General features: G+C 42.9%; 1 protein-coding gene across 1 annotated transcript in view; it reads right to left on the minus strand.

Moving 5' to 3' along the window:
* Positions 1 to 908: 908 nt before the first annotated feature.
* The window catches only part of prex1.S (phosphatidylinositol-3,4,5-trisphosphate-dependent Rac exchange factor 1 S homeolog), a 168,949-nt gene continuing 147,009 nt past the window's right edge, over positions 909 to 22,848 (minus strand). The window contains exons 26-40 of the mRNA XM_041579090.1: positions 22,106 to 22,312; positions 18,813 to 18,901; positions 16,910 to 16,992; positions 16,512 to 16,602; positions 15,869 to 15,997; positions 15,700 to 15,741; positions 15,201 to 15,418; positions 12,961 to 13,060; positions 10,876 to 11,019; positions 10,373 to 10,490; positions 9,870 to 9,927; positions 9,281 to 9,468; positions 8,102 to 8,204; positions 6,743 to 6,810; positions 909 to 4,004 (exon numbers count right to left, since the gene is read on the minus strand). Of these exons, the coding sequence (XP_041435024.1) occupies positions 3,962 to 4,004; positions 6,743 to 6,810; positions 8,102 to 8,204; positions 9,281 to 9,468; positions 9,870 to 9,927; positions 10,373 to 10,490; positions 10,876 to 11,019; positions 12,961 to 13,060; positions 15,201 to 15,418; positions 15,700 to 15,741; positions 15,869 to 15,997; positions 16,512 to 16,602; positions 16,910 to 16,992; positions 18,813 to 18,901; positions 22,106 to 22,312 (1,681 nt within the window). The 3' untranslated portion in view covers positions 909 to 3,961. The remainder of the gene's footprint in view (positions 4,005 to 6,742; positions 6,811 to 8,101; positions 8,205 to 9,280; positions 9,469 to 9,869; positions 9,928 to 10,372; positions 10,491 to 10,875; positions 11,020 to 12,960; positions 13,061 to 15,200; positions 15,419 to 15,699; positions 15,742 to 15,868; positions 15,998 to 16,511; positions 16,603 to 16,909; positions 16,993 to 18,812; positions 18,902 to 22,105; positions 22,313 to 22,848) is intronic.

The following is a 22,848-nucleotide window of genomic DNA, read 5'->3' on the forward strand; positions in this document are numbered from 1 at the left end:
ATCACTGAGCGCCAAGCTACTTGTTAATTAATTATTCAGCACGGGTGTGCGTAGGGTTGCCACCTTTTCTGGAAAAAAATACCGGCCTTCCTATATATTTATCTTTTTTCCCTATTAATAACATTGGGTTCAGTCATCATTTTTACCGGCCAGGCCAGTAAAATACTGGCCAGGAGGCAACCCTAGGGGTGCGAGAGCTCTTCCTCCGACAGTACCATGGGGAAGCAGAATTGGGGCGGTGGGCCCATGAAGGCCAGCTCTTACTGGTTTCTTTACGGGTTCCGCTGGCCAAGTTTGATCCTGACTGGGTCTCAAGTAAGTGACTAGAATCCTAATTTGGCAAGCCCAAGTTATACTGCATTTTGCTTTAATTTAGATTCATGTTGCACGGCTGCTAAGTAATAACTGGAGCCTGCAGATCTCTCTGTATCCCAGCCTAGGTCTCCACTCCACACACTACGACTAGTGGGCCCCTGAGACTCCACTGTGGCCACTGGGTTGTGACAATACCAACTTCCCACTGGTCGTGACAGTCCAGACACTTTACTTACTGCAAAAGTGATTTTGGAATAAATATGAAATCATTTAAACAGAGCAATAGCGCCTCACCCTGGCCAGTCTAATAAATGCATCATATTCAGTAAGATTCTGCTATGAGTGAAATACAAGTGGGTTACTTTTTTGGGGCTCGGTGCTTTTTCCCTGGTGCATGCGATACACAGAGAATGGGAGATTAAAGGCAAACAAGTTATTTGCAGGTTGGGTTTCTTCCCCTTTAGATAAGGGCACACAGCGCCTCTCATAGTCTCATTAGCGTCGCATCTGTTTGGAGCCTCAACCAGAAATCTCATTTCGCAGACAGGATTCCCAAAGGAATGAAAGAAGCAGCCGCGTTTGTGGTTAGCGTCTCCCATGGCCGACATGCCGCGCTTTATTAAGGCAGTTAAAAGGTTTTCGCATTCATAATTGGTCCCAAAGAGAAAAGCAGGGTGTAAGAGATACACAAACATCAGCATCAGGTAAAGACATTGTACATGAGTTATCAAGCAACAATTCTGCTCTTTATCCACCATAAGCTGCCTGAGAAACATGAACTGCATCCCATTGCATAGAACTACTGTATGTCTGTGCTTGTACAACAGCTCCATGGAAAATCCAAGCATCCGTTTACAACTCCTATATCATCCTCGTTCTCATTGTATAGCTCCACCCGTTCCACTCACAACAAGGAAGGGGTGTTTTGAGAATCGGGGGTGCCCTTGTGTATAAAACGACACACAAAAGGGTTCAAGGCAGGGTACAAAGTGCAAACAATGGGTGCAATTTGCCCTGAGTGCTACATGTACCGCCGCAGGTTTCTGCACTGTAAAATGCAACCAAGAGACCTGCGGCTGCCCCATGACTAAATAGATGCATTATTGCATTATGAAGAGTGCAGGTATCCCCCTACCCCCTAATTTGCCTTCATTTAGATGTACATGTTAAGGGGCACAGGTTGCATTAGGGCCCTGGGTGCAAGGTGCAGAGTGCAGAAGCTGGACAGATGTGCTCCCTAAATGAGCACTAAGGGGTGCACTTTTACGCCAAGTTAAGGAACTCTGGGGGTGCAGGTCTCATTAGGGCCCTTGGTGCAAGGTGTAGAGCGCAGAAGCTGGACAGATGTGCTCCCTAAATGAGCACTAAGGGGTGCACTTTTATGCCATGTTAAGGAACTCTGGGGGTGCAGGTCGCATTAGGGCCCTGGGTGCAAGGTGCAGAAGCTGGACAGATGTGCTCCCTAAATGAGCACTAAGGGGTGCACTTTTACGCCATGTTAAGGAACTCTGGGGGTGCAGGTCGCATTAGGGCCCTGGGTGCAGGGTGCAGAGCGCAGAAGCTGGACAGACGTGCTCCCTAAATGAGCACTAAGGGGTTCACCTCTTAGCGCACTTGCATGTGGGATTGATCGGCCTGGAGTTGGCAAGAGCAGAAGCTGAAAGGGACAGTATTTAGTATATATATTCTGCTGTACATTGTCAGTATACACCAGTTCCATGCAACGGATACATCCCATAATGATCAACCTTTCTCCCAGCCAGCAGAACTCATTTGGGGCCAAATAAAAAAGGCAAACAGGCAGGAAACTTTTCGCTGGTCCCGAGAGCAGCAAACCAGTTGAACAGAAGCACTGGTTCTAGCCGTTGCAGAACTACAATTTTAAGCAACGGCTGAAATGCTTCATGTTTCTCTATCCCTGATCTAACGAATACAATATTTACATATATACAGAAATGTCATAGGTCTCCTGTTAGCAAACTAATTCCTAAGGCAAACGCCTTGAACAATATACAAAATAATACTGGCAATGGTCGACCCAACTGCTGCACCCAAATAGCCCCCATGGCAGTGCCCCTTTTTAGAGCTAAAAAAAATTCTCTCTCCCTCTTATACAGTGAAGTCAATGGTTTGTAAACGCTTCCTAGTCATCAAGAATATTTATTCTGATCCTTGATAGGCCAGAAAGAAAGCCCCTCCCCCTCCGATATTATTCATACAATGTTCTTTATTTAACATGATTGTTCTTGCAAAGGTTTTACCTAATATTCTGCCTATAGGGAATAATTAGATGGGTCCCAGGCTGGTATATTATATTATTATTATTATACCGTGAATGTGACAGCTTCAAGAGGCACAAGATTGCCCCTCCCCCTATTGTAGTTGGTATGGAAACAACATCAGGTCTTCCTACAGATATGAGATCCATTATCCGGAAACACGTTATCCAGAAAGGTCCGAATTAAGAAAGGCTGTCTCCCATAGACACCATTTTATACAAATAATTAAAAATTTGAACAATAATTTTCCTTTTTCTCTGTACTAATAAAACAGTCGCTTGTACTTGATGCCAACTAAGATATAATTAATCCTTATTGGAGGCAAAATCAGCCTATTGGGTTTATTTAATGTTTATATGATTTTATAGTACAGTTAAGATCCAAATTAAGGAAAGATCCATTATCCGGAAAACCCCAGGTAGAACATTCTGGATAACAGGTCCCATATCTGTACATTAATACTTTAAAACAATGAATATATTTCTGCTATGTTGGGTCTTGAACACTTCGCTGGGGACCCAGTCCTTCATAAATGTGAATTAAAATAAGGAAAGGGGTGGGATCATAATAAAGCAGCTGGACTACTGTACCCATAATCCTCAGCTGATGATAGAGTTATACAGTAAAACTCCCATTTTACATTTTCAGTGGATCAGAAAAAAATGGTGTAAAAAAAATCAGGGAAATGTATTATGTATAATATATAGATGGGACCACAAAACAACAATTTAAAGTGAGGGGAAAACTTAAAATCAGGGGATTTAAAATTAAGGTTCCACTGTAGTTCAATAAGGCCTGCCAGTTTGCTACGCTCTTTTTATTAACGTCCCTATTCCTTTGTGTTAATTATTTAAAATGAATTTAATGTATTTAATTTAAGGTATAAAATGTTGATAAAATGTGAGTTCCTGATTAGATAAGACTGGACACGGTGGGGGGTGCTATACAGACATAAAACCCAGGGTATAAAAGAACGATGATTGGTGCTGATTGGAAGAAGGTTTAAAATAAATAGATTAAGAAGAGAATGGGACGGTTGTTGGGCAGAAAGTGCAGGTCGCTGTAGGAGATAAACATCGGAATGACAGTCTCTCGAGTCTCTTTAATCCTCCTCGGTTACAGCCACAATTTCTTATGCCCGCGGGGATCCTTCATTGGCTTCTAGTGCTGCCCACAAGCCCTGGCAGGATCATTGTCCCAGAGATTATTCAGTCTTGTCAGTGCCAGGGGCCCGGGAGGCCAAGCTTATCGACAAGCAAAGAGAGGCTGGATCCAAGCTTCTGAGATAAAGAAGCGTTGTGGCTCCGAGTAGTCCCTTCATCTCCACCGGCGTGTATTCTAATAACTGATATACCTCTCCTCCCGGCTCACAAGTCTCCATCCACCGGCGGCTGGCACAACCTGTAGATCCTGCAAGAACAGAAAATGTCCCAACGATCAGTGACAAACATTAATATCCTACACAAAAACTCTGGGTGCCCTGCGCTTTTATATTTTAACATATGAGAGATGCCATATCCCTAACAGCGACCCTAGTATATACCACTAGTACAGTCATGTCCAAAGTCCGGCCAATTGCAGGCCGTTTTCAAATTTACACCGGCCCTCAGCCTCCATCATTAAATTAATAATAATGTGGCTGCCCTGCACAGTGCAATCAGGAGTCGCGTAGCAGTAATACTTGGGCACATTAGTGTTTAGGAAGTGGAGTCTGTTTGGACTTATTCTCCGCACCTCAATTAAACAAGAAATTGCATAGCCGTAGCAGTAATATTTGGGCACATGATTAGCGAAATGATCGTAGTGACGCGCCGCTCTCACATACTTCTTTAGAGCTGAAGGTGCAATAGAAGTATTGATGTGCCAGTACAGTAAATTAAAGAAGTATGTGAGAGCGGTGCGTCACTACATGCCATTATATGTCTATATAACACCTTCAGCACACAGGCAGCAGTATAGACCAAGTGTCAGATCATTTCACTAATGTGCCCAAATATTACTGCTACGGCTATGCAATTCCTTGTTTAATTGAGGTGCGGAGAATAAGTCCAAACAGACTCCACTTCTCCACTTCCTAAACGCCGTCCATCTCCAGGAGTGAATGATCCTGATCACAAGCTAGCTACATCGGAATGGATGTCAGGCTGAATGGTCGGCCCTCACACATTTTCACCTCACTAAATCTGGCCCTCGTTGCAAAAAGTTTGGACACCCCTGCACTAGTATATATAACATTTATGCCTTAGATTTAGCTCTGAAAGGAATGGGGGATGCATCTGCTGCGGTTATACAGTATGGAAGCTCCCATTCACGTGCAGAGGCGTTAGTGACCCAGCAGACCCCAATTACCGGTTGCAATGGGGAAGCCTCTTGTCACACAGAGAAGATCCAACAGTTCTGTATGATACACTCACATCTGATAACATCAGTCTATAGTTGCTAATGGTGGCCATTCACGGGCAGATATCTGTCCTTTAGACTAATTTGGCAGTTTATCTGTTGTGTGTGTATGGGGGCTCCAGATGGGTCCCAGGGCCGAATGTTCGGATTCACCCGATATCGCCCAGCCGTTAAGATCGGGTTAAGGTCTGCTCGTTTGGCGACCTTGCCAATAGGGTTGCCACCTGGCCAGTATTTTACCGGCTTGACCGGTAAAAATGATGGTTGACCCCAATGTTATTAATAGGAAAAAAATCAAAATATATAGGAAGGCCGGTATTTTTTTCCAAAAAAGGTGACAACCCTACTTGCCAAACGAGTGGATCTAATAGTGTATGGCCACCTTAAAGGAGAACTAAACCCTACTGTTAAAAAACCCCTATTCCCTACCCAACATAGACCCCACCCCTCCCTCCTCCCCCCCAGTGTTACCCCGGGCAAATGCCCCTAACGTTTTACTTACCCTCGGTGCAGATTCAGGCATCAGAGTTTACGGGCGCCAGCATCAGCTACTTTGGTAATCCTCGGAATAAGACTGGCACTTTATGGACGCCATCTTCAACCACTTTGGTAATCTTCGGAATGAGACTTTTTCATGAGTTTCGGCGCATGAGCAGTTGTCGCAAAAACAGAAAATTACTCCAACTGCGCATGCACCACCCCGCCGGTCTCATCCTGAAGATTTCCGCAGAGAAGAAGAACTCTGATGCTTGAATCTGCACCGAGGGGTAAGTAAAACGCCCGAAGTGGAAACTTCAGGCGACTTCGGAAAATGAATCGATCTGAGTGCCATCCTGCCGGCAATTTACATTCTAGCCAACGGGAGGCAGTTTGGGGAGATTAGTCGCCCCGAAGAAGAGGAGATTTGTCGCCGGGCGACTAATCTCCCTGAATCTGAGTGTGTGCCCTGACCCTTAAGTGACTAGTAGAACCTATATGGTGTTTGAGCGACACCTTGAGGATATTTTGAAGAACTACACCCACCAGAGAAATTTCTCTATTATACAGCAATGGCTGCCCAATAGGAGATCTGCCCAAATCAACTTGCACAGCAATCTCATTCGGTTCCTTTTCATGGGACTATTCAATATTTCTGGTAGTACCGTTGATTCAAAGTAGTAGACTATCCAAACGCACTGCAAGTCCAAACCAGTGTAGGAGTTCAACTTTCACCGATCGGGTCACCACTATCCCGATATATACATATATAGTACTAGTAGTCGGCAATAAAATAATTTTCACAGCATTTAATATGCTTTTTGGGTGCTCTCCTAATTTCCGAGATTTCTGGCAGTACGTGCCTCTAGAAGTGAATGCCTCTCCAGGGTAAAACTCCATTTCTACTTTTTGTAACCTCTCTGAATGTCTAGTGGTTCCCAAAAATAACAAACAGGTGTGCACAGGTGTGCGCCTAAACACCATAAATTTATCCCGGTCCAAAAATCAACAGTAGATGCTACAAAATATACAGTTTGTTTGGAAAACTGCAGTTTCATTAATAAAAACTGGCATCTGATTGCCTATTATGCTCAGTGGGTTAGTAGTGCTCAACACATTGTCAGTTAATGTGCATAAAGTTCATGATATTTAATCCATGGAACCTGTGATGATGGTACTTCCATATTGTAGATTTCATCTATGGCTTGTCAGGGATAAAACTGGGGGTGGAGGATAATAATAGAGTATAATATGGCTGCTTTTATACTTACCGAGGGGCTGTCTGTGGCATTTGATCCATCACTTTTAAATTCTTTGCAGAGATCTCTACACGTGGGCCCTACACCAAAGGGATAGAGGGATAAGTGTTAGCACTACAGGTAATTATGAATTATAACTATAACTATGTTTTATAAGGGATAATGTACCTAAGGATATTAGAAGTCACTGAGGGGTTGTTCTGTGACCATATAAAGACACAAGGCTGCAGGCTGAGTTATACAGGGAACTCTGAGTATCACTCATGTATTATAAGGGATAATGTACCCCCTACTGTAAATGATAAAGATATTAGAAGTCACTGAGGGGTTGTTCTGTGACCATATAAAGGCACAAGGCTGCAGGCTGAGTTATACAGGGAACTCTGAGTGTCACTCATGTATTATAAGGGATAATGTACCCCCTACTGTAAATGATAAGGATATTAGAAGTCACTGGGGTTGTTCTGTGACCATATAAAGGCACAAGGCTGCAGGCTGAGTTATACAGGGAACTCTGAGTATCACTCATGTATTATAAGGGATAATGTACCCCCTACTGTAAATGATAAGGATATTAGAAGTCACTGAGGGGTTGTTCTGTGACCATATAAAGGCACAAGGATGCAGGCTGTTATACAGGGAACTCTGAGTATCACTCATGTATTATAAGGGATATTGTACCCCCTACTGTAAATGATAAGGATATTAGAAGTCACTGATTAGTTCTGTGACCATATAAAGGCACAAGGCTGCAGGCTGAGTTATACAGGGAACTCTGAGTATCACTCATGTATTATAAGGGATAATGTACCCCCTACTGTAAATGATAAGGATATTAGAAGTCACTGAGGGGTTGTTCTGTGACCATATAAAGGCACAAGGCTGCAGGCTGAGTTATACAGGGCAGTGAATATTCAGTCGGGGGTACATTATCCTCTATAATGAATGAGTGGTACCAGAAATGTCAGCATACATGTACATACAGCACAGGAGACTTAAAAGTTAAACATATGGTATAGAGTTCCTTTTGCTATACACAGAAAATAATATTGTTATAATGGTGATGTAGTGTCAGGAGCTGTAACATTGTAATGTAACATTGTAAAAAAAGTAAGTATTACAGTACTTTTCTAATAGTGAGTAAGTGCAGGAAGCATATGTGGCATATAAAGAGCTCAAAGAGCTTACACTCTAAATGGCTAGTGAGTGACAAACACAAATAGAATGGCAAGTCTTGGAACTAAACTGCAGGATGTGAACCAAATTCTCATTAAAAGTTCCCTATACATTGTGCCTGGGCTAAGACTATATGTATATTTCTCTTCTCTGAAAAGCAAGTCACTCCAGTCCACTCCAAGTCTCTGTACTTACTTGTTTTCTCATGATGTCTGTTGCCTGCATAATACATTTAGGGACCAGCCCATGACTTCGGGCAAGGATTGCCGCTTGCTCCAGTGAGACACTCAATGTGCTCCTGCCATGGAACAGAATGGAATTAACTCGGCAATCTCATTTGACATAAATATACAGTATTTATATACAGGGGGTTCAATATTTATTTTCTGTATTATATGAGAGTATTCCCTATTGTGTGCACTTATCATACTTTATAACTGTGGGCACAGCAATAAATGAGGATCCAATAGAATCTGTGCAGCCACTGGGACGAATGTTCTGTTATACAGATAGCTAGAATCTCAGCTGCCATAAAGCAGGACAGGACTGCTGCTTACAATGGGGATCAGATAGGATCTGTGCAGCCACTGGGACAGAATGTTCTGTTATACAGATAGCTAGAATCTCAGCTGCCATAAAGCAGGACAGGACTGCTGCTTACAATGGGGATCAGATAGGATCTGTGCAGCCACTGGGACAGAATGTTCTGTTATACAGATAGCTAGAATCTCAGCCATAAAGCAGGGCAGGACTGCTGCTTACAATGGGGATCAGATAGGATCTGTGCAGCCACTGGGACAGAATGCTCTGTTATACAGATAGCTAGAATCTCAGCCATAAAGCAGGACAGGACTGCTGCTTACAATGGGGATCAGATAGGATCTGTGCAGCCACTGGGACAGAATGCTCTGTTATACAGATAGCTAGAATCTCAGCTGCCATAAAGCATGACAGGACTGCTGCTTACAATGGGGATCAGATAGGATCTGTGCAGCCACTGGGACAGAATGTTCTGTTATACAGATAGCTAGAATCTCAGCCATAAAGCAGGGCAGGACTGCTGCTTACAATGGGGATCAGATAGGATCTGTGCAGCCACTGGGACAGAATGTTCTGTTATACAGATAGCTGGAATATCAGCCATAAAGCAGGGCAGGACTGCTGCTTACAATGGGGATCAGATAGGATCTATGCAGCCACTGGGACAGAATGCTCTGTTATACAGATAGCTAGAATCTCAGCTGCCATAAAGCAGGACAGGACTGCTGCTTACAATGGGGATCAGAATGGATATTTGCCACTGGGACAAGCAGCATTCATGACTTGCTTTTTGGCTGTGCAATGCTTGTGGTAATATCTTATTCTTGAGATCACCTTTGCATCCCGGTCCCACACATTACAATCTGGCAGGCACCAAGCCGATAGCAGAGCTCCGAGGAGATGGGTAAGTGCCCCACCCCATGAGCATAACCACTGGAATATCCCGACTGAAGAGGCTTGGTACTGATATAGGATTTCATGAGCCTGCAGAGCTCATCCAGGGCATTCATGGGCCTGATCAGCTGAGGGTAAAAGAAATCTAATGATGGATCCATAGATAATGTACCTGTGACTGCTGCATAATTATACACATATATATTATTTACATATATCTATATATTTTAGAGAGAGAGAGAGAGAGAGAGAGAGAGAGAGAGAGAGAGAGAGAGAGAGAGAGAGATAGAGAGAGAGATAGAGAGAGAAATAGAAAGATAGATAGATAGAGAGATAGATAGATAGATAGATAGATAGATAGATAGATAGATAGATAGATAGATAGCGTTCAATAGATATATAGAGAGGAAGGGAGAGAGAGAGAGATAAATATATTGATAGATAGATAGATAGATAATAGATAAATAGATTAATAGATAGATAATAGATAGATAGTGGATGGATAGCAATATCTGTGTCTCCTACTCACCTGGTCAATTTTAATTGCAGTGGTATTGGAATCTGTGGACTTTTCAAGGTAAAATGCTCTGTAAATAAGAGAAGTCTCCCAGTTAAGATTTACAAGCAAGCATCTAACAGATCTGACACACACAGGACAACCAAGTCTTCCAGTCCCATCATTTCCAACCAAATGACATGAGCATCAGACCACAAAGATCTATTTGCAGCAGTCAGAACAGAATCACTGCTTGGCCATGTACAGGGGAAGGATGGGGCCACCCTTCAATAATCACTGGATTTATTTGATCTATTAACCAGTGAGCCATCTGATTGGATAGACAGAGAATTGACTTTCGTGTTGCTTAAAGGGGAAGTAACCTCAAGTATAAAATTGGCCATCTAATTGGATAGACAAAGAATATGCGTTTGTGTTGCTTAAAGGAGAAGTATAAAATGTGGCATAAGGAAAGCCAAATAATTAACAATATGCATTAAAATGAGACGGGTGCCATAGAATTGCAGGGCTCATACCTGAGTTTGCGGTAGTAACTCTGCACCTTCTCCATGGAAATACTGTTGATTTGCTGCTGCATCTCCTCCAGAGACTCATTAGTGCTCGGCTGGACGTGGCCTTCAAGGTTTTCCAGAGCTGTTGTTAAATAGGAGTAACCAATGAGCATCAGAATATTGCAGAGTAAATCCTAGATCTATTTGCTACTTTTGTTCAATTAACTGTACTAGATGTTAGTGCCTGCTGCTTCCCTAAATGCCTGGAACACCCATGCAGTTGCTCATGTCTTTCCATTAGGCTTCTAATGCCAACACCCCTTCCTATTGAATCATCAGCAAGCTGGGCATCTTTCTCCGGGCATCTCCCTGCCCATGCCAACCAGAATATCAGATAATTATACCCAATTCTGTACATGGCAGTGTATTACTTACTCAGGTGGGTACAGAACTGCCATTAACACTAGCAAAGGGCAATGACAAGGTAACGCCTCCCACCCCTCTCCCAGAACCCCAAAATCATTTACCTTTTGTAAACAGCACAGACTGGAGTTTCAGACTACCGCCATGTTCGAACCTAGTCGGCAGTTTAGAGAAGTGGTAGTTATCGAGGTAAAATATGACCTTCAGCGACTGGCGATTCCCTTCAATGTGATGGAAAACTGGCGTATCTGAAACCAAAAAAGCACAAGCAGAGGGTCAAGCAGGGACAGAAAAGTAATTGGTGATGCGACTGGTTCCTTCCATTGGATATTACAGGAATTGGAGCCGCTGTAACCCCTTGATCCCATTCTCTATTGCTTCTTTATTGTTGCTACTTTTTATTACTTATTTTTCTATTCAGGCCTCTCCTATTTATATTCCAGTTTCTTATTTGAATCAGTGCATGGTTGCTAGGGGAATTAGGACTCTAGCAACCAGATTTCTGGAAAGCCGCTGAATAAAAAGCTAATTAACACAAATAATAAAAAAATGAAAACCAAATGCAAATTGTCACACAATATCCCTCTCTACATCAAACTAAAAGTTAATTTAAAGGTGAACAACCGCTTTCAATTTCTACAGTCATGTTACCCCAATGTGTGTGTAACAGTCATAGATTGTAAGCTCTATGGGGCAGGGATTGATGGGCATGTTTCATCTCTGCACAGCGCTATGCAATATGTTGGCGCTATATAAATAAAGTAGTGGTGTATGCCTCTATACTTGAAAAAAAAGTTATAAATCAAGAATAAAGGGAAAGAAAAAAAAAATCATAATTAATGTTTCCTTACCCGGACAGTCCCCAGTCCAAGGCTTGTGTAACAAGTTTTCCCCAATTTTCTAATATATCTCCTATATATATATTTTTTATATATTTTCTATAAGTTTATTATATTATATTTTTTCTGTACCTTTTATTCACCCTATAGGGTAAAACACTATATGATCTATGTTCATAGGTTAGAAATTGTTTTCTTATTGGTTTGTTACTTTGTATTGAGCCTTTTACTCATTGGTTAAGACTAAAGATGGCCATAGATGTAAAGACCTGCTCGTTTGGCGACATCACCAAACGAGCGGATCTTTCATCGATATGCCATTAACGAGCATGGCTACATCTGGGGTAATCTGAATGTTCGGCCGTATGGGCTCCGGCGGGATCGGTCGGGTCAAAATCAAACCTGTTCGATCGACCAAATGACCGATCTCTGCCGGACAAAGATGTCGGCACTCTCCACACACGATCCGAAAATCGTACGAATCCTCGATCTGTGCGTCTATGGCCAGCTTTAGGGGCAGATTTATCAAAGGTCGAAGTGAAAATTAGAATTAAAAAAATCTGAATTTCTAGCTAATTTTTGTGTACTTCGACTAGGGAATAATCCAAATTCGATTTGAATTTAAAAAAATTTGAATATCGAAATCATGTACTGTCGATTTCGACCATTCGCCATTTAAAACCTGCCGAATTGCTATTTAAGCCTACGGGAGACCTTCTAGAACCTATTTGGACTTTTGAAAAAGTTTTTTTGGGAAAAACTTCGATTCGTATGATTTCGAAAGCGCTATTACTTTGATTCAATTCATACGATTTGAATTCGGATGCATTCGAACAAACACAGACTGTTCACCTGCAAAAAAAAAAAACTTTGATTTTTTTTTTTACTACATTTCGGTTGGTCGAATTTGAGTTTTTTAAATTCAAAATTCGACCCTTGATAAATCTGCCCCTAAGTGTGATGTAGTGTATTTTAATTGGTCGACACCACTTTTTAAGGATTGTACCAAGGGGAGACCTGAGTAGGTGCCCATTCAGGCACGAAACGCATTAGGCTTTTTGTATGTCCTAATAAAGTCTTTTTATTTTATTAAATTCTGAGCTACTGATTTACTAGAAAATGGACCTCACCCCACTTTGAACTCTACAGAAAATAAAAATGATTTCCCTCTCATTCCACCCTCTCTCCCTCTTATTCCAATCAGATCCATTCAACATGCTTACAGAATATGTTCCCCATATTAATAAAGTGCAAAACCATCTGACCTCATGTCCCCCTCCCACCCACAAACCCAAATTCCCCAGCGGCCTCTGCCCCCCTTTTCTGAAGAGCAATCTATCAGTATCTTACTTGCTACCAGTGTTTCATCCATCTGCTTAAAATAAAACACCACTTTGTCCAGTTCTAAAAGCGTCACTTTAAAATCTTCCAGCATGATCCGTTCTTCCTTCTGGGGGGGAAATATGAGAATTAAGAAAAATGAATACCAAGTCCTATGGTTGGCACAACATGCCAGTGCTATTGAAAAGGATGGTTCACCTTTAAGTTAACTTTTAGTATATTAAAGAATGGCTAATTCTAAGCAACTTTTCAATTGGTCTTAATTTTTTTTTTTTAAATAGTTTTTGCATTATTTCCTTATTCTGACTCTTTCCAGCTTTCAAATGGGGCTCACTGACACCATCTAAAAACTAAATTCTCTGGAAGGCTAAAATGTATTGTTATTTCTCATCTTTCTATGTATGTCCTCTCCTATTAATATTGCAGTGTCCTATTCAAATCAGTACATCGTTGCTAGGGTAATTTGGACCTTAACAACCAGATTACTAAACCTGCAACTTGGAGAGCTGCTGAATAAAAAGATAAATAACTCAAAAACCACAAATAATACAAAATGAAATCCAACTGCAAATTGTCTCAGAATATCACTCTCTACATCATATTAAAAGTTAACCCAAAGGTGAACAACCCCTTTAAACGAGAACTAAAGCCTAACTATATACGTGGCTAGAAATGTTGTACATGATGTTTTGTGCTTCTGTACCAGCCCAAGGCAACCACAGCCCTTTAGCAGTAAAGATCTGTGTCTCCAAAGATGCCCCAGTAGCTCCCCATCTTCTTTTCTGCTGATTCGCTGCACATGCTCTGTGCTGCTGTCACTTACTGAGCTTAGGGAGCCACTCACAATATAAAGTACACATAGAATAGAAATGTCACAATATAAGGCTGATTAGTAATTAGTATAGATAATTACTACATGGCAGCACAGAAACAGCAATTAGCATCAGAATTTAATAATCAGCAAACCTGTAGCATCAGCTTATATTACAGCCAGGGAAGCTCATTTTCTGCTGGATAATTAGTGACGAGCCCTAAGCTTAGCTTCTCAACAGCCAATCAGAGCCCACTGAGCATGTGAGTGTCACAGACACTTTCCAAGATGGTGACCCCCTGTGACAAGTTTGAAGTCCTGGATCATTGCTGCTATTGACAAGCTCAAACTTTAGCCTCGTGCAATAAGTTCAGTATATAAAATATGGCATTTTTAGCCACATTCAGTTTTAAGGTTTAGTTCTCCTTTAAAGGAAAATAATCATTTTTAAAAAATCTCTCAAATGTTATTATGGGTAAACAGACTGATATAGCCGCTAAGCAAAGAGCCACGCAGGCAGGCTTGTGGGTAAATAATGGAAAAGAACAGGCAGTTGGGCAATTATAAACAACACAGAATTTTTTATTACTGTAATAAAGAGTCTGGCCATTAGAGGGCGGTGTGCACTCGCTGACTACCAGGCGTCCTCCCTAGTTCTTTGATGAGGTCTAAATCTTCCAGGTCACATCAGGACTTGTCTCTTCCATAATAAGTTACAGAGCACAAAATGCCCTATTCACCCTGCTAAAATGTGAGCTCCCTGCAGATATTCGCTCAGAATGATCCTTTGTTGGAGCTGCACGGTGCGTTAACAGGCCCCGTCCCTATGGGGTATGAGAAATGCTCCGCTTTTGGAAGCGTTGGGTACAACTGTAATTGGATTCTGTTTCCCACGGAGCCTCAGAGAAATGCAAGCTCCTGTGACCTTTAAGACAAACTGGTCAACTTGCCCTTCGGAGCAAACTGCAACCTGCGGGATCAGCTCTGTTTGGCTCCAACCCCAAATTCCCCTTAAACTAGTCACATATATAGAGTTATTATTATATATATCAATGGAGAGTGAATGGGCAAATTGCACTGATCCGATTGCCCTGGTGATGTAATAAAAGACCACTTACCACTAGGGTTTCCACCTTTATTAAAAAATTTTACCGGCCAGTGGGGGGCGGGCACCAAAAGGGGGCAGAGCTACGCGGTGTGACACTAAAAGGGGCGGAGCCATGTGGTGTGCCGCTAAAAGGGGCGGAGCTACATCTCACAGCGCTGGAAAAAAGGTAAGTTATTTTCGAATTGGGGGCAGGCCGGGGGCTTTTTTTAAAGGGTATTTCAAATTACCGGCGATTGCATTGGCGGTAAATTTACAATACCGGCCCCGGCCTTGGCAGGTGTTTTACCGGCTAGGCCTGTAAAATACCGGCTGGGTGGCAACTCTACTTACCACACTGGGGGAGAGTAGTGATTGGTAGTTGAGTAAGACTCCAGTTACGGCTATCTGCTCCAGCCATTTTCGGCTGGCGTCCCGGCTGTTTTCCTCGTACTCGCCGTTATTGTTATACCGGTAGTTAAGCGCCGCCATCAGCTGCTCGGTGAAGGTGCAAATGGCGGCCACCAATGTTTGGCAGAAAATTACATCCCGCCGGATCTGCAGCTCTGTATCTATAAAATATAAAAACAATAACATTCCATGCGACTATGAAGATTTTCATTCATCCAGGTCATGGTATATCTAATACAAGCAATTAAATAAAAAAAAACAAAAAACATTCCATACTAATAAAAGGGTTTAAGAAACTTCTATTGCCTTTTCTTTCACTGTTTTTTTCACTGTAAGCTGCCATCAGAAGATCCTAGCCCCACCCACTGCTGGAGTCACAGACTCTCTCTCTTCTATTAAGACATCATAGTAGGGGTATTATTTTAAAGTGTGGAATTATTACCTGTGCATTTCAGTAAGGCCAAAAGAAGCTGATTTTTCCCATCTGTAAAAATATAATAGATATAAGGCAGAGCTGAATATTTTTGTAAAGTTAATAAATGAGTAAGTAACAAGGGAAAGGGGGGGCAGTTTCTATACCCAATGGGTAATGCCATTCTCTTTATACCAACCTTCCACATATTTCTGGATGCTCTCGACTAGCGTTTTAATGGAGTTCGGCAAGTTCCAGGGATCTTCTCGTATGTTTTTTTGGATCATACTCCGGCACTTAATAGTCCATTCCTCCTTTTTCTGAAATTCTGCGTAAATAAACACATTGAGAATTATTGTTATTGTATTGCTATTATATTTATTCCTTTTTTTTTTATACGTAATAGGTGCATCGGTCACCCAGGGTCATGGTTTCACTTTGTGTTTAAACCTTTGGCACACAGGGTGCATCTGGGGTTATTTCGGCAATCGTTCAACCTAATGTGTTTAACTGAAACGGCAGGAAAGGGTCAGCACTTAAGGGGAACTTAAGCCTCACAATCAAGTTTAAACAACCAGGTCAATTAGAAAACGTATAAGTAAACCCACTATAAACAAACCCAATATACTGTAAACATCTTATACAATAATGAGTATAATAAGTAGCGCATCATCATTGTCTCGCTCTCAAAATAGGAAGTTCTGGGGGAATGAACCCTATTATTGAACTACAGAGAGAATAGGAGGGTTCAGATGACAAGCACCCAATTACACTGAAGAACCCCTGGATGCCGGGGATCCCTCTCGCTACTGTGTACTGTGTTATATACAATGCTAACTCACCTTGCAAACTGTGCTCCATTGGGAAATGTTTTGTCTCCTCAAAGGCCTTTGCCATGACTTTGCCTTTTAGCAGAGTGATAATGGCGTCCACCTACCAGAACAGAAAGCAGTTCAGTGTGTGCGGCCAGGGACATGATGACTTGTATACATTAGTACAAACTGTATAAATTGGAATATTCTGTGCAGTCAGTTATGCATAGCCGCATACTGTACTGTCTAAGGGAAACAATATGGCAGCTTTCTGACAAATGTTATTTTTCTACAGAGTAAGGACTTAGGTTAAACTACAGTTGTAAAGTCTCATTGTCAGTCTGTAGTTTCACAAAAGAGACACATTCATGGGCCTCATACTAAGAGTGGGAGCCCACAACAAGCCTTCTGTTAAAGTTTCATATTACCTGGTTAAAGAGATGCTCCAGACAGCCATGCAATTTGTCCTGCTTGTCTGACGGAATCCTCATGTCACAAGGCAGCTCATCTCCTGTTGAACAAACGGCAGAACGTTTTATCTGTAAGGGTCACTGCTTTGGGAACAAAGTTGCTTTTAGAGATTAAGAACAGAGGAGACTGCCTAGGGCCCCACACACAATCAGGTCTTGCAAAGAGGTGGGGATAGTAGGTCTAATAGGGCAGGATGGAGACAAAAGGAGAAAGATGCGACAGTGTGGAAAGATGGAGAGAGAGTGGGGAAAGATGGAGAGAGAGTGGGGAAAGATGGAGAGAGAGTGGGGAAAGATGGAGAGAGAGTGGGGAAAGATGGAGAGAGAGTGGGGAAAGATGGAGAGAGAGTGGGGAAAGATGGAGAGAGAGTGGGGAAAGATGGAGAGAGAGTGGGGAAAGATGGAGAGAGAGTGGGGAAAGATGGAGAGAGAGAGTGGGGAAAGATGGAGAGAGAGAGTGGGGAAAGATGGAGAGAGAGAGTGGGGAAAGATGGAGAGAGTTGGGAGAGATGGAGAGAGTAGGGAAAGATGGAGAGAGTGGGGAAAGATGGAGAGAGTGGGGAAAGATGGAGAGAGTGGGGAAAGATGGAGAGAGAGTGGGGAAAGATGGAGAGAGAGTGGGGGAAAGATGGAGAGAGAGAGTGGGGGAAGATGGAGAGAGTGGGGGAAGATGGAGAGAGTGGGGGAAGATGGAGAGAGAGGGGAAAGATGGAGAGAGAATGGGGGAAAGATGGAGAGAGAGAGTGGGGAAAGATGGAGAGAGTGTGGAAAGATGGAGAGAGAGTGGGGAAAGATGGAGAGAGAGTGGGGAAAGATGGAGAGAGAGTGGGGAAAGATGGAGAGAGAGTGGGGAAAGATGGAGAGAGAGTGGGGAAAGATGGAGAGAGAGTGGGGAAAGATGGAGAGAGAGTGTGGAAAGATGGAGAGAGAGTGTGGAAAGATGGAGAGAGAGTGGGGAAAGATGGAGAGAGAGTGGGGAAAGATGGAGAGAGAGTGGGGAAAGATGGAGAGAGAGTGGGGAAAGATGGAGAGAGAGTGGGGAAAGATGGAGAGAGAGTGGGGAAAGATGGAGAGAGAGTGGGGAAAGATGGAGAGAGAGTGGGGAAAGATGGAGAGAGAGTGGGGAAAGATGGAGAGAGAGAGTGGGGAAAGATGGAGAGAGAGAGTGGGGAAAGATGGAGAGAGAGAGTGGGGAAAGATGGAGAGAGTTGGGAGAGATGGAGAGAGTAGGGAAAGATGGAGAGAGTGGGGAAAGATGGAGAGAGTGGGGAAAGATGGAGAGAGAGTGGGGAAAGATGGAGAGAGAGTGGGGGAAAGATGGAGAGAGAGAGTGGGGGAAAGATGGAGAGAGAGAGTGGGGGAAGATGGAGAGAGTGGGGGAAGATGGAGAGAGTGGGGGAAGATGGAGAGAGAGGGGAAAGATGGAGAGAGAATGGGGGAAAGATGGAGAGAGAGAGTGGGGAAAGATGGAGAGAGTGTGGAAAGATGGAGAGAGAGTGGGGAAAGATGGAGAGAGAGTGGGGAAAGATGGAGAGAGAGTGGGGAAAGATGGAGAGAGAGTGGGGAAAGATGGAGAGAGAGTGGGGAAAGATGGAGAGAGAGTGGGAAAAGATGGAGAGAGAGTGGGGAAAGATGGAGAGAGAGTGGGGAAAGATGGAGAGAGAGTGGGGGAAGATGAAGAGAGAGTGGGGAAAGATGGAGAGAGAGTGGGGAAAGATGGAGAGAGAGTGGGGAAAGATGGAGAGAGAGTGGGGAAAGATGGAGAGAGAGTGGGGAAAGATGGAGAGATTAGGGAAAGATGGAGACATAGAACACATTAAAAAAAAAGAGCCTTCCCATAGAGCACTGGGAACCTACTTACCTGATCCCATCTCATCACTTCCCAGGTAAGAGCTGTTACTGCGAACGCTTGTGTAGGACAGGACAGAGTCTCGATTGCTGTTGCATTCACTAGAGGGTTAAACAAAAACCAACATTGAGTCCTTTCACTGGATGTTACCGATGAAGCCTTTAATCTGTGGGTGTTCTCTGAAAATCTGACACTTATACAGAACAGAGAGTTACTCTTCACCTAGTCTGGCAAAAATTGTCTCCTGACAAAGGCTGCAAGGTAGGTACTTTGTCCTGGGTTGTTAAGGGATGGAGAACTTTGTAAAAATCATTTTTTTCCTGCCCCTTTAAGGGTTCAATGGATCTAACCCAAACAGAATCCCGTGAAATGTATTACAGCATCGTGCGACTGATTCACTTTTAAGTTCTTAGCAGGCCGGAATGATTATTATTGGGTGGAGTATTTTTATTTCAATTGTCCCCACACTGATGGTAAAGGGGTTTATTTCTCTGTGTAAAGTCAGTATATTATGGTGTAAGTTAAAGGGCTTTATGATGGGGGGGAGATCTGGTGCATACCTGATGCCAACAGTGAAATTCGCCGTTGGGGTGGGAGCACTATATTGAATTCATTACACAGTACAGTATGAGGGTATAGCTTATTGTGTGCCCAGAACATTCCTTCTCTGTATATTTGTATTTATACATATGGGAAGGAGGTGCCATATTGTTTCCCTTAGACAGTACAGTATGAGGGTATAGCTTATTGTGTGCCCAGAACATTCCTTCTCTGTATATTTGTATTTATACATATGGGAAGGAGGTGCCATATTGATTCCCTTAGACAGTACAGTATGAGGGTATAGCTTATTGTGTGCCCAGAACATTCCTTCTCTGTATATTTGTATTTATACATATGGGAAGGAGGTGCCATATTGTTTCCCTTAGACAGTACAGTATGAGGGTATAGCTTATTGTGTGCCCAGAACATTCCTTCTCTGTGTATTTGTATTTATACATATGGGAGGTGCCATATTGTTTCCCTTAGACAGTACATTATGAGGGTATAGCTTATTGTGTGCCCAGAACACTCCTTCTCTGTATATTTGTATTTATACATATGGGAAGGAGGTGCCATATTGTTTCCCTTAGACAGTACAGTATGAGGGTATAGCTTATTGTGTGCCCAGAACACTCCTTCTCTGTATATTTGTATTTATACATATGGGAGGTGCCATATTGTTTCCCTTAGACAGTATATTATGAGGGTATAGCTTATTGTGTGCCCAGAACATTCCTTCTCTGTATATTTGTATTTATACATATGGGAAGGAGGTGCCATGTTGATTCCCTTAGACAGTACAGTATGAGGGTATAGCTTATTGTGTGCCCAGAACATTCCTTCTCTGTATATTTGTATTTATACATATGGGAAGGAGGTGCCATGTTGATTCCCTTAGACCAGTGATCCCCAACCAGTAGCTCGCGAGCAACATGTTGCTCTCCAACCCCTTGGATGTTGCTCCCAGTGGCCTCAAAGCAAGAGCTTATTTTTGAATTCCAGGCTTAGAGGCAAGTTTTGGTTGTATAAAAACCAGGTGCACTGCCAATAAAGCCTCATTGTAGGTTGACAATCCACATAGGGGCTACAAAATGGCCAATCACAGCACTTATTTGGCACTCCAAGAACATTTTTCATGCTAGCGTTGCTCCCCAACTCCTTGTACTTCTGAATGTTGCTCACGGGTTCAAAAGGTTGGGGATCCCTGCCTTAGACAGTACAGTATGAGGGTATAGCTTATTGTGTGCCCAGAACATTCCTTCTCTGTATATTTGAATTTATACATAAGGGAGGGAGCGGCCTTATTGATTCCCTTAAAGATGCACATAATAAGACCTTATATTAGTCCCTGCATCACATGACAGTTTAATATATTATTATTAACATCAGACAATCAGGTGCTAGACGCCCAGCACAGACTGGCGCTGTGAGATATGCAGCAGATGGTTTCATGCATGCAACAGCCACTCGGTTTCCTATGGTTTGAGGTTAGAGACGAGGACACAATATAAATAGTAATGTGTGTCAGATCCTGCAGTGGCACAAAGTAAGTGGCACTGGTTAGAGCAGCAGATCCGGCCTGTACAGATTAACCACGGATCTCCGGTGCAGGCGGCAGCAACAGCTTTTCTGAGAAGTGAGCGCTTCCTCTTTAGTTAGCAGGACTGGTAATTTTAGCTCTCGCTGCTGCTTTGCAATAAATTATGTTCCATATTAGAATAGCTCCGAGCAAATGGTGCAGCTATTAAGAGATCCGGGGGGGGGGGGGATACATGTTAAATAGATTATCCTGGTCTTATTTAATATAGGTGTATAGAGTCACTTCTATGCTGCCATCGTTTTATAGGATCTCTCTGTAACAGGCTATGAGCTGGTTAATTGTAGTAAGAATTAAATATACACAGGTTTCATAAAATGTCGCATTTTAAAAATGACATGATTTTATTTCCTTTGGCTGTGTTTTCAAATCGAGAGAGTTTTCCAGAGAGTTGCTGCTTTCTTTTATGTTATTTGTAAAGATAAGATACAGTAGCTAGAATCTCAGCTGCCATAAAGCAGGGCAGGACTGCTGCTTACAATGGGGATCAGATAGGATCTGTGCAGCTACTGGGACAGAATGTTCTGTTATACAGATAGCTAGAATCTCAGCTGCCATAAAGCAGGACAGGACTGCTGCTTACAATGGGGATCAGATAGGATCTGTGCAGCCACTGGGACAGAATGCTCTGTTATACAGATAGCTAGAATCTCAGCTGCCATAAAGCAGGGCAGGACTGCTGCTTACAATGGGGATCAGATAGGATCTGTGCAGCCACTGGGACAGAATGTTCTGTTATACAGATTGCTAGAATCTCAGCTGCCATAAAGCAGGACAGGACTGCTGCTTACAATGAGGATCAGATAGGATCTGTGCAGCCACTGGGACAGAATGCTCTGTTATACAGATAGCTAGAATCTCAGCTGCCATAAAGCAGGGCAGGACTGCTGCTTACAATGGGGATCAGATAGGATCTGTGCAGCCACTGGGACAGAATGCTCTGTTATACAGATAGCTAGAATCTCAGCTGCCATAAAGCAGGGCAGGACTGCTGCTTACAATGGGGATCAGATAGGATCTGTGCAGCCACTGGGACAGAATGCTCTGTTATACAGATAGCTAGAATCTCAGCTGCCATAAAGCAGGATAGGACAGTGTGTTCCAGGCAGCAGTGCACTATAACAGGACACTACTGACACATCTGGTTAGAAACATTTCTACTCACCTGTAGGAGTCTCTGTAACTCACAGTATCATGACCAGAGTCTTCCTGATCTTCCTCCAAGACCTTGAAACACACCTTCTTTGTTCCTCCTTGCTCTGCTTTATCCAAGTCTCCCTCCTCATGCATAAGAGAAGAAGGTGGGGTCCCCTCTGCTGGGAGCGGCTCACACAGGTCATGTTCCAGAGGTTCTGTGATAGTGGACAGCAGCCTGCAAACCAAGTCCATAGGGTAAATGCCATTCTCACTTAGTACAGGGGAATACCTATGCTGCCATAGTATTATTTATGGGATCTCCCTGTACAGACTATGAGCAAATTTAGAGGGCTGTTCCTGCTGAATTGTGCTTAGTACAGGGAATACCTATGCTGCCATAGTTTTATGGGATCTCTCTGTACAGACTATGAGCAAACTTAGGGACTGTTCCTGCTGAATTGTGCTTAGTAAAGGCGAATACCTATGCTGCCATAGTTTTATGGAATCTCTCTGTACAGACTATGAGCAAATTTAGGGACTGTTCCTGCTGAATTGTGCTTAGTACAGGGAATACCTATGCTGCCATAGTTTTATGGGATCTCTCTGTACAGACAATGAGCAAACTTAGGGGCTGTTCCTGCTGAATTGTGCTTAGTACAGGGAATACCTATGCTGCCATAGTTTTATGGGATCCCTCTGTACAGACAATGAGCAAACTTAGGGGCTGTTCCTGCTGAATTGTGCTTAGTACAGGGAATACCTATGCTGCCA

Source organism: Xenopus laevis, chromosome 9_10S, assembly GCF_017654675.1.
Source record: "Xenopus laevis strain J_2021 chromosome 9_10S, Xenopus_laevis_v10.1, whole genome shotgun sequence".
NCBI classification, from domain to species: Eukaryota; Metazoa; Chordata; class Amphibia; order Anura; family Pipidae; genus Xenopus; species Xenopus laevis.